This window comes from Harpegnathos saltator, unplaced genomic scaffold, assembly GCF_003227715.2.
Source record: "Harpegnathos saltator strain DR-91 unplaced genomic scaffold, Hsal_v8.6 scaffold58, whole genome shotgun sequence".
Lineage (NCBI taxonomy): Eukaryota > Metazoa > Arthropoda > Insecta > Hymenoptera > Formicidae > Harpegnathos > Harpegnathos saltator.
This window is the reverse complement of record NW_020230404.1, coordinates 1-12,916: the sequence shown is the minus strand read 5'-3', so window position 1 is coordinate 12,916 and position 12,916 is coordinate 1. Positions and strand designations below refer to the sequence as shown.

Sequence of the window (12,916 nt, the reverse complement as noted above, 5' to 3'; positions counted from 1 at the left end):
CTGTTAATGAGAGGAGACCGTAACACAACTCTGAGAAACAATAAAATTTGTAAAAACGGAGGAGAAAAGAGACTACGTTATATGGCTAACTAATGGCGGTCCCTGTTTTCGTTTATAAGCGTTTATGAGAAAAATAAATATGTTTATTTTCTTTCATATCGTTCTGTGCACCAGTTTATTGGTAAATTGTAATCTATTTGCTAATATTGTAATGTAAAAATGTCATTTGAATCGGTTTATAATTTCCGTCACGAGTTCGTTTAGCGAAAGAATTCGACGAACACAAAAGCGATACGAACGCTACTCCACCAGCTTGTAATTTATTTTGAAAAGTTAACGATTGTTTTACGCGATCTATTATTATTATATGTTATTACGTATTATATATTATGTACAAGATTCAGTTTATCAGACAGTCGTTTCTATCCTATCTTCTATACATCAACGTTCTGCCTTACCTCTGTTTCGTTTGTGTGTTTCATCGTTGCTTAAGCGTCGACTGATCGAGTATCGTTTGCTCGTATGAATGTGTATAAAAAAAACGAAATTTCAGTTCAAAATGTTTCCATGTCCGTCGATATTCGTCTGGTACTAATGCAGCCGGTTATCGTAACTACCTGGAAGTAAACAGGAACGAGGAACGAAAGTTGACGACGATCGAAGGAAATGTTTCGACGATCTCGATGTTAGTCTCATAACGCTGTACAATTTGTTAAACTCGATACGTAACGGTTTTTTCCCGTATATTGTACATACAGTATATATTGTATGATATAACTACCATATTATTATTATCAACGCTACGACGAAATTATTCGACTAAAATTATATTATTATTAATATCACTATATTACATTAGTGAGAGAGACGGTAAACGAGATAAAGAGAACTGTCATGAGCGACTGTGTATATCGAAGCTACTCTGCGTGCGCTTGAAAGGCTGTGCTGTCCAGCTGCAAAAAAAAAGAAACATTATAATACGAATGTGTTTGTTGCCAAAGTTCCCTCTTACAAATGTGTGAGGTACGGTAAAAAGTAATATCCGATGTCTGTTTAGTCGAGCCGTGTTATTGACGCGACAAAATTGTCATGATGGTGAATCGAAATCACGCTGTAATGTATTTATCCTTTTTGATGAAAGGATGTATTATAAAGTCGAGATAATGGTATTTAAAAACCGAAATTTTTCGGGAAATTGTTTTATTTTATTTTTATCTAATTAGTTTCGTTAAGATAAGGCTTTAAAAAAAATTCTAAGTTTAGGGAGTTTATTTCTTACTTTTTACGGAGTGATTTGAAATTCTTGAATTTAAATTTAAAAGTGTTATTTCTAAAAGACTTTGTATATATATTGTCTAACTATAATTATTTCATTATCAATCGTGTAAAATGATACAACGTATGTCCTTTTTGAGAAAGGATATAAAATCAAAATTTCATATATACATATATATATATATATATAATGTATGTATGTATGTATATAAAGAGAACGTTTTGTTTTGTAAGGCATTTAAATTTAAGGCAAACCTATTTGTCGAGATTCAATTTTTTTTAGACATTTGAAAATATTAGTTTTTCATTAAAATATTATTATATTCACCATATTATTCACCATGGAATCGAAACCATCCTGTTTGTGCGTCAGCTCAGAAAAGACAGTAAACATCGCGAGATGTTGCTTTTATACTGTATCCTTTTATAATAACTACAACGTCGACGACTCGTTATGACATCGTCGATTATATATACTGTGTGAGAGGGCAAATTGTATGTCAAAAAAAAATGGAAAAAGAAATCAGAAAAAGTTAATGAGGGAAGCCGAGATATATCACGATTTATTCTCAGGTGATGTATTCACACACACACACACACACACACACACACACACACACACACACACACACACACACACACACACACACACACACACACACACACACACACACACACACACACACACGCGCGCGCGCGCGCGCGCGCGCGCGCAATCAATACATACATTCATACAACTACACACATACATATACATACACACAATGGCCATCGCTTATTATTTTGTTACTAACGATAATGTCAGAGATATACGTGCGAAGCTATCATGGACCATGGGTGTTATGAAAGGTCATTCGGAGTCATTGCCATGAAATGTAAAAAGGATATAACAAGGTGTATAAGTGAAAATAATAGAGAGAGAGAGAGAGAGAGAGAGAGAGAGAGAGAGAGAGAGAGAGAGAGAGAGAGAGAGAGGGAGGGAGGGAGGGAGGAAGAGTGAATGAGAGAGTGAAAAAGACAGGGAGGAGGAGGGCGTAGATAAACATTTCGCTACTTCTAACAAAATAGGAGAAAATTCAACCTCCCCTGTATTTCTGAAACGAAAGCGTGTAGTGTCGTCGCCGTTTGGCCTTTATGCTATCTTACTTGCGATTTCGTACATGCTTTGCGTGCAATACTGTGATAAAATGAGTCGCTCTATTTCATCCTTTTTCCTTAAAACGCATGCACGTATGTACATGTGCGTACGTTGAGAGACAGGCACACATTTTTTCCAGGTGAGTCGTCTGTTTTTGATCGGACCTTTAAAGCGAGTCACACCAGTTGACATAAGAAAAATCGCATTATTCGTTTCCGAAGACAGTTATCGAATTTTGCAAAACATTATTCAAGAAGATTCATCTCGCATGGCCTATCCATTTTTTTTCCTCTTCTCTTTCTGCTAAAGTATATGCGTGCGATCACTCGCATGATTCTTTTACGCATAATAGCACCGTCATAACAATATCCTTAGGCAAATATCGTAGTTTTATTCGTAAACACCTTACGTCAATCATTATTAATCGTACTTTGTGTCGCGCATAATCGAATAATTTGTATGCATGTCGCATTAGCTTCGTACTGCCATTGCATTGACAGATTCGTTCCTAATGTTTAAGACGCAAGTATGTATGCGTAATAAACATATATTATATGTAATATAAAGTATATATGTATACACATGTAATATAGTATATGTTTATTACTGTGTTTTTGTTACGTATATATTGTGAGTAAAATAGAGAAAGAGAGAGAGAGAGAGAGAGAGAGAGAGAGAGAGAGAGAGAGAGAGAGAGAGAGAGAGAGAGAGAGAGAGAATTGCCAGTTATTTATTAGTGTCTTTCTGAAATTGTTTGAAAATCTCGATTATTCTACAGATAAGAGACGGCAACCTTATCATTGCCTCTTTAATATTTTACGTAAACTTCCAGGACTACCATATTTCTAGTAATAATTAGTGATAATCTTAATGATTACGTCGACAAGACACAGAGTCGGTAGAATGTTGCGTTATCAGTGCGCATTTAAGGAAACGATTCGAAACAGGCGGTTCTCCTGAGGGAAGATCAATGTCCATATTATGCGCTTCGCGCGATTATTTTCCGAAGCTAAACGATAGATCGCTAGTTTGGCGTGTTATTTTGCATCCGCAGAGGCTATGACCTGTGAATAAATGGTTTTTGTTGAAACGATCAATTGTCAGAGTGTGTGAAATCCTGACGTTTGCGTCTCCATACACGAAATGTAAATAATAACGAAATATTACTGAAAAAGAGTAAAGCATCTATATCTCCATCTGTTGCATCATTGCTCAGAGAAAGTTACTTCATTTTAATTGTTAAGAATTATCATGATGTGGTCACACATACTACATATAGAAGTACAATTTATACGAAGAGACAATGAATATATTATTTTAAGATATCGCATTTCCTTTTTATAGATGGACATATTGCTCGAAGGTATAAGCATAAATCCAGAGATACACGGGTCTCAAATGCAAGTTTATTAAAAAATGGCAGAGATAGACAAGTGGCTCGAAAGTACAATATATATTTTATTATCTTAATTCCGCACGCAGTTGTACTAACAGGTACATACACGCTATGTTACATTATACATTTACAATCATTGTACCGATTTTTTGTAATGCTTCAGGTTTGTTGTAAATTTTCGATCGATCGCACCAACAACTGTTAGACAAATTTTCTCATACCGGTTGTGTCATAATGAAAATTCTAATAAATACATACACATACAAATATATATATATATATATATATACACGTGCATATATATATATATATATATATATATATACGTGCAAATATATATACATATATATACGCGCATGCATACACACATACATGCAGTCTTCGGAGGAAAAGAGAGCAAAGATACCAAGAAAATACAGCTAAAGAGAGAAAAATCTAAAATACAATGGTATTGCAATCCAATGATGAGATATTAAATGGAGAAAGAACGATCACCGTTTTATTTTTATTGTTCCACATTTTGCTCTTTTTGATGTAAAACGTATCTCCTTTGCAGCTCCTTCTCCATCGCCTCCAACTGCTCTCTGTTCTGCTCCTTCGTCATCTGTTCCATCAGCTCATGATTGTACGTGGAATGCAGCATAAGAGCCAACACACCAGCTCGTGTTGCCATGTTTGATCGAATCTGCCTCTCTTGCTCCACAAGCTCGTCGATCTTCAGCCACTGCCTCACCCTCTCCATATCGATCTCCGCGCGTCGCAACTTCTCCCACATATAGTGCCTCACGCAGCTTTTCTTGGGCGCGCGGCAGAACTCGCCTGTGGCGTCGAACACGTTCGTGACCAACGGGCAGCCGCACACCTCGCTGTCACCGATCTTCGGGTCCTTACAATGCTCCGGGCAGAGAACGCGCAGCCTCTTGCAGTAGGTCCTGTTCCCGGGATTGTAAAAGTCGCAGAACATCACCTGACCCTCGATGCGTGTCTTGAAGATTGAACCGAAAGATGCTTGCGACTCGTACTGAAAGACAATACAGATTGAATGTTACACAGATTTTTATGCGATATAATTCTTAGTTATAGACTTTAAACGAAATCGTATTAAAAAATAATATCTAGCGAAAGAAGTACTAATGTTAACCATGATATGTGTTAATTGTAACTTTAATCGAAAGTTGGAAGCTACAATGTGCAAGTGATCGCCGATAATCGCGCGTGATGTATAATTTTATGTAATACTTTATTGAAACATTTCTCCATGTGTTTGATGGCGGTCCTTGAGTGAATTTCGTGGCCACAGGTGATACAGTACATGCTCATCTCCGTATCATCATTATCGTCCACTTCGGCATGCGGATCAATGCTTGCAAGTTTCGCACGTTCGATGATACGGTCTAACTCGACGTGTCGCTTGTCCAATTCCTGGAGTATTCTACGAACATCATGCTGCTGCTTCCTCACGGATTCCAGAGCGCGTCGGTTGTTTTGCTCCGCGATGCACGCAGTTAGCGACCACTCTTGCAATCGTTGCGGTAGCACCTGGTATATCCTGCTAGTCGCCAACTTCAAGCCACAGTCGTCGGAGCAGTATTTGCTGCCGGGTCGGGATTGCTTCGTGCACATGGACCCGTAGCATTGACGTGGCGGCTCCAAGTAATCGTTCCTCTCGTTACTTGAGTCCCGCTTTCGCTTCTTAATGAATTTCGTACCTTTGTTGAGACTCTTTGACGGTTTAAGCGGATCGCCCATTACGCGACAAGTTCTTTGAATGCATCTAAGCTTCAATCGCACCGAGGGCCCAAATTTCTTCAGGTGCCTGAAACATAAGCATAAGATTTGAAATAGGTTTCGAGAAAGTTTATTATTTTCTTTGTATGTTTGTATGTTATACCTGCAAGCATCGCACTTCCCACAGTTCTCTGTACGTTGACATCCTGTACACTCGCCACAACGTTTTGAAGATTTCTTCTCTACATTTGGGGCCCAAGGTGCATCATATTCGTATCGATGTCCTCTTTCCTTCTCTTTGTATTTTTTGTGTTTCCTGTCCTCTTGATCTGTCCTGCGTGGTTTGTATCGTGTTATCAAAGTTGGATCTTCTTCCTTGCATCGCTGTGTACAATATATCATGATTAATTTATTATCATCTTTATCTAAAATTAAAAATTCACTAAAGAACATTTATTTACAATGCAGAAGAATTGTTTAATATGCTTGGCATCCTTTTCAGTTATGTTTATACAATCTCCATGGTACCATTCTTCACAAGCATCGCATCCTCTAAAATAGAGATACAAGAGTTGTAAATTTGTCTTCCAGGTATAAAAGGTAGGTACACACTCAATATATCAATATATAATATTAAAAGTGTTTTAAAATGTTAAAATATTTTAATTTACTTACATCATAAAGCGAGAACTATCAGAGCTTCTACAAATACAATATGCTTGGCCATCCTGTTTCAATAATGTTGCTATTTTGCTTTTCCTCTCTGGCAGCATAAATTGCTTTGCTATTTCTTCTTTCTGGATAACATTAAAATTAATATGAATTTAATATGAATTAAAATAATTTTTTTCTCTTCAACAAAGAGGTTAAGTGGCATTTCAGATCTTGTAATGCTTATAACGTTTATGTAAGATAAATTTGAATAAATATCATTCCATGTTACAATACTTATCACGATTCCAATTTATAAGTTAACATAAGCTATAAATATATAATTATTTGTACTCACTGACAAATTTTGCTGTCTCTTATCAGCCATGATGATGAATTAACAAATTTATATAACGATTTCGAACAAATAAAATTACATGTCTATTGATTTCACGATATTTACACTATTTACATGCATTTTACTCGTAAACGTAACAAGTTGAAGTCGTTCATAACGGTATCAAGAAACGAATAGATAAAAAACAGCCATGTTGTGTAACTATCGTTCGTTCGGTATACGGCTTTAGGTAGTAAGGTGTATGTACCCATAGAGAGAAGCCTGAGAGCGGGCATGGCTGCATTTACAGCGTTATGGAAAAGTTGGCTGATTCGAAGCGCCAACTGGGTCCATTTTTCATGGACATGAACTACTAAGCCAATGTCCACGATTTGTTGGTACTATTCCGTGCTATGTCCATAATTATTTGGTTCTGTTCTGTGCTATGTTCACGAGCGAGCTAGATTAGTTAGATAAAAACGAAGAATCAGTCTTTGTCTCACCACCAGCGGATAGACAATCGCGACGAAGCGAGCCAGCAGCGATGTTATCGTAAGGCAGACGTCGCCGTCCCTCCCTTTCATCCCCTTGTTTTCCTTTCCACATTGTTTTATATTCATAATTCGGAAAGAAAATAATTTCGAGAGTTCGGACGATTTCTAGCAATGACGCGACAGAGATAACGCGCGGCCACAGTAATTTGTCATGACTTTTATATTACTTAAGTAATTACTTTATATTATACTTAAGTAATATAAAAGTCATGAAAAATTATTGTGGCCGCGCGTTATCTCTGTCGCGTCATTGCTAGAAATCGTCCGAACTCTCGAAATTATTTTCTTTCCGAATTATGAATATAAAACAATGTGGAAAGGAAAACAAGGGGATGAGAGGGAGGGACGGCGACGTCTGCCTTACGATAACATCGCTGCTGGCTCGCTTCGTCGCGATTGTCTATTCGCTGGTGGTGAGACAAAGATCGATTATTCGTTTTTATCTAACTAAAGCCAGCGGCACACGGTGCTTGTTTTCGTGCTGAATTGCTTGCTGGATGAAAATACTGCGTTCTGATTGGTACATTTCCGAAGATGGATGAAAATGCACCAATCAGAACGCAGTATTTTCATCCAGCAAGCAATCCAGCACGAAAACAAGCACCGTGTGCCGCTGGCTTAAATCGTGGACATTGGCTTAGTAGTTCATGTCCATGAAAAATGGACCCAGTTGGCGCTTCGAATCAGCCAACTTTTCCATAACGCTGTAAATGCAGCCATGCCCGCTCTCAGGCTTCTCTCTGATCTAACTAATCTAGCTCGCTCGTGAACATAGCACAGAACAGAACCAAATAATTATGGACATAGCACGGAATAGTATCAACAGAGAGTAACCTGAGAGCGGCCAATATATTTTCTGCGACACCGACTTTCCGCACTGGGAAAGGACGCCATCTGCATCCATTTTCCCAGAGGGGAACTACGATAGTACATCCACTTTCAGGTCTCGGTGGTAAAATCTGCATATGGTGGAAGTCCATGCTACATCCACTTTCAGGCGGTTTATGTCCGTGCTGCAATGACAGTTGCCATCTCTATGCCAGACTATGCCCGGCGGTCTAAAAAGAGCGGGGGAGAGGGGGGAGGAGCAGAAAAAATAAAAGTACGTATTAAATGTTAAATCTTCGAATATATATTGCCGTATCAAAGTCTCTTCTATAATAAACAATTTGACATGTATGGAGACGCATGATGTATCGTTGTCCGCGTCCCGTTCACTTCGTCTTGTTTTTTAATTCAGCATCCCATCCGCTCCGGACATTCGCTCGTGGCACTGACAGTGGCCGTCGGTGAGCATCTGATCCGCTCGGAGAAGCACGTGTTATTCACGTAATTAACGTGACGAGACTCCGATTATAAATATCCCGCGAGTCGACGAAATATTTGAACTTTTAAAAAAAGCATCAAAGAAAATCACGTTAATGTTGTCATGGGTAAAATCTCACCCCGGTATATATTTTCTTATTTTTGAAATAAAAAAGCCAAACGAATGCAATTAAATGTTATTTATCATCATTGAATATTAAATGAAAAGTAGAAGAGTTATTGTCCGCAGCGGATAATCTCCCTGTATAAAATGTCGAACTGAAACATATTAAAAAGTATTGACATTTTGAATACGTCTGAATTCTGCTTTCTGATCCGAAGAAAGGGAAAATAAAAAGTATTAGTTCCCATTAAATTTCACCGCGCTAAATGCGAGATGGCAGTAGTGAATGCTTCGCATTAACAAGGATTCAATTCGTTTCAAATATGCCTTGTATTCAATCGCAATCGATAATTTTTAAATGCGAACTTTCGTATTGAAAAATATTCGCTTCTTTTCCTAATCGTTTTCGGATTCAGAGGCATACAAGATTTTCACGTTATATTCCCCGTCGCATTAAAAAGTATTCACCCGCGATCCAATCTGAGAGCAGAATTCACGACAAAATCTCGTGAATGCGAAACAATACTTTTAAATACAACATTTTATACAGAACTAATATTTAATAAGAGCGCGACTAAATTCGCATAGGATGAAATTCCATTCTTTAACGCTACCATGACCTTTAATTATTCTCTGAAAACGGCGTCACAACAACTTACACTCTGTACAATTAGTTGCTAACACATTTTCTAATCGTATACATTCCTCTTTAATTAACATAAAGCTAACAAATGTCCGATGCTTCGACAGAGTAATTTTCTTTATTTTTAGTAATCAATAAATAGAGTGCATCAATGTCGCGTACAGTTGAAAGGCCTCCTCGCATTCCCCTCGTCGTTCCGAAACCTTCGAGAAAACAAGAGACGCTCAAAGGCAAGTCTCTCTTGCTTCAACCGCCGCCGAGGCCCGCAATGTTTACATCGCGCCGATTGTGTTGATCGGCTCGCGAGCGACGACACTTTTTGCTCTTCGTATTATAATACTCGCGCACCTCATGTATTCGACCTCATTCCATCAGCAGCAGCCGTGCGCGACGCTCTCGTCACTTCCGTCTCGTGTAATTAAAAGAAATATATCTCGTCGGTCCTCGAGATACTCAATCGGCATCGCGTCGGCATCTCATTCATTAACTGCACGGTCGAATCGCGAGTATCAGCATTAGAAGCGTGAGCGAGTGAAATCCGGAGGACTTCAGCAGTCGAGAAGCAGAACGCCGGCAGCGATACGTCACGTTTCCAGGTATGTGGAATCATTTATTACGCGGGAGGTCTCCGATAACGAGAGCGTACGTTTGACGAATTTTCCGGGAATAAGAAGTCGGAATTTCGCGCTCGGCATTCACAATCCGTCATCATCCGACTAGTAATCATCACTTTATGAATTTGCAATTACTCTCGTCAATCTCTGTCTGTCTATCTATTTATTGCGTTGTTGTATACAAAAGATATTGATCCAGACAGAGACGGATAACGGTCCATGGACGTGGATCTCGAATTCATCATGTTCTTAATCAAACATTCTGAATCATTCCCAATTCCTGTGTGAGAATATTGGTCTTGTGTAGAATATTCAACGTCATATCGCTTCTTAGACCGCGACCTATTTTGTTTTCAGTCAGCGCTTCTTTCAAGTTTGTTTACTCTTGTTACGGGATCTGAATTTAAATGTCCATCCGTAAAAGAATATTTTCGAGAGCACACAACTGTTGTCTCCGCTTCTTATTGTCATTTTCTTTCGTCAGCTTTTTCAAGAGCTCCTATCTATACATTCAATGTCAATAAAGAAAAAAAATCGTAGCGAATATTCTCCACTCATCCCGGCCAACCATTTTTTCTCTACTGCAGCTTACCAACCAAGAACGCTAAATTTTTGTTCCAGACGTTGCGGGAAGCAAGTCCGGCGGACGCGGATGCCGCACCGGAGGATCCGGTTCGGGCAGAGCAGGGTCGGCCGGAAGGTAAAGTTTACAAGTTTCCTACACATCTGTGTTCAACTCTTTACGATCTTTGCCTTTGTAACTTGTTCCTCATCAGCTCTCTTGAAAGCTTCAAGTCCCATTTAAATTTTCAATGTTGGAACAAAAATATAAAGATAAAAATTCCGTATCAAAATATATCCGTATTTTCGATTGGTCCCGATCAAAGATATTCTCTCTCTACCGCAGGTTATCAACCGGGAAAATTATTTTTCTGTTTCAGTTGTTGCGGAAAGCAACAGCAATCCGATGGACGCGGATGCCGCACCGGAGAATCCGGTTCGGGAGAAGCAGAGTCGGCTTGAAGGTAAGTTTACAAGTTTACTATAGTCCTCTGTTTGACCCTTGGCGATCTAGAGCTGGGATATAATTTCCGACTCGACTTGAATTACGATCGCAGAGGGTAAACTACTCTTTTATTCGCCCGCACTCGTTGGTCAAATCTGATGAGCAAATGTGAATTTTTTGTTACAGAGTTGAAGCGGAACGTGGCCGGCTATGACTGCGAGTCGTTTCGGTGAGTCAAAATGAAAAGAGAAACAAAATTCTGCATGACGGATGTGGGACTAAAAAATATCGTTCGAGTCAATGCGAATTGCAAATAGATACTTGCATGTGTGTATTTATGACGTTGAATAAAATACATTGCTCGAAACAATCAGGGGATTACTTGATCGATAGCCTGCATTACATACAAGATATAAAATACTGAATGATTCTCTTTTGATGTTCAGTCATCTGAATAAGAGAATATTCATATGTACAAACGCGACACCGACATCAGCTGCTTTATTTTTATTTTTCAAGCGGGCCGCAGAATTACTCAACGATTTAATTATTTGACAATATTCAATTGTCCGTATAAAATATATTCATACCTAAATGCCGATATCGTTAGCTACTTTTCTTTTATTTGCAAAACAGGCTGTAGAATTATTTGGCAATATTGTCCATTCATCACAATCCCTATTGTCTCGAGTAGCGTATAATGCGCGTAGAAATTGCGCCAGCGCACGCCGAGCTTGAGGTATCCTCGCTCGCGTGCCTTTGAATATCACGACCGCGGTTGTCAATATACGCGTTTTTACTCGCGTTGCTAACAAAGAAAACTTAAATTCTCATTTCGCCAAAGTATCGCGAACGTAAGCTTCGTCGTGACAGAGCTATAATGCGTGAAAACTTTGCCCCGCTCCTCTCTCTTGCGCTCCCTAAGGGGGACCGATTTCTGATTGTCTAATCTTTCCTCGCGTACATTCGCGTCGCGAATATTTCACTCGTAGATATCGATAATCCCACATTTTCGCGACTTTTCGGACGCAATCGCGAAAAGCACCGTAAAAATCCGTTGGACGAGTCAATAAATTTTCACACGGTTCTTACTCCTCGCCGATCGAGTTTATAGAGTCCGTTTCGCAGCGCGCAAAAAGTTTCCACCGATGGCGAGTAAAACGTTCGTTAATTGATGTAAATATCGCCGTTCTAATACCGCGTATCGACCGCGTCGTGGAAGTGTGATGAAAGTGTAGCGATCACCGTGGGACGAGCTGCAAGATGGATGTTGCGCGACATGGAGAGCGGCAGCGGACATGGGCGGACATTGGTGGATCTGGTTGGATGCAACAGGACATCATCAATATCATCATTGGTGAGTGTCTGACTCAAAGCTCGCAGAAAGAACTTTTATTATTACTTTTATTATTACATTGTGCATGCCGCAAATTTGCATTGACTCTTGTAACGAAAAATATATTCCATGGATTATTGTCCTATACTATTGCCATATATTGTTGCCACATATTGTTGCCATATATTGTTGCCATATATTGTTGCCATATATTATGGCCACTTGAAATCGCGACCAATCAAGGAAACTGAATTTATCGGTAATCGCAAAGGCGCGGCAGACGTCACAAATGGATGTTAGCAGCCGTCTCAGGGTTGACCGATAACAATACTGTTGATGCAATTTAACTTTAAACAACAGCGGCCTCAGATCGCAAGAAACTTTTTATCGCGCACTAACCTTTCGAACGGAATGTCCCCGAGAAGAGCTCTTGAGATAAATGGAAGTTATAAGCGAACCTCAACGATAGCATATTTAACCTTCGATATCTCCTAAAGGTCTCAAGATACAGGAACGCTTTTTTGCAATATAGTTCTATATCAACCCTACTTTGACCATAAAGCTCGACTTTCAATTCACAGTAGAAACGGAGATATTAACATCACAAGTTAAACATTTTAACTTACTATATCTCCTAAACGGTTCAAGATACAGGAACGCGCTCGTGTCACAATCCTATACCAACCCTAATCTTACCATAAATTTCCACTCTCAATTCCCAGTAGAAGCGGAGATATAAAGGTACAAATTGGAAAACTTTAACCTTCGATATCCTAACGGCTAGAGATATAGGCCTGTTTCTTGCACCA

General features: G+C 39.0%; 1 protein-coding gene across 1 annotated transcript; it reads right to left on the bottom strand.

Moving 5' to 3' along the window:
• Nucleotides 1-667: 667 nt before the first annotated feature.
• Nucleotides 668-6,738, bottom strand: LOC105183389 (CXXC-type zinc finger protein 1). The gene is made up of 7 exons (XM_011141460.3): nt 6,547-6,738; nt 6,213-6,334; nt 5,999-6,089; nt 5,701-5,921; nt 5,049-5,625; nt 4,305-4,830; nt 668-953 (listed from the first exon to the last, which is right to left on the bottom strand). Exons 1-6 carry the CDS (start codon nt 6,574-6,576, stop codon nt 4,315-4,317), a joined length of 1,557 nt encoding a protein of 518 aa, XP_011139762.1. The 5' UTR covers nt 6,577-6,738; the 3' UTR covers nt 668-953; nt 4,305-4,314.
• Nucleotides 6,739-12,916: the final 6,178 nt, after the last annotated feature.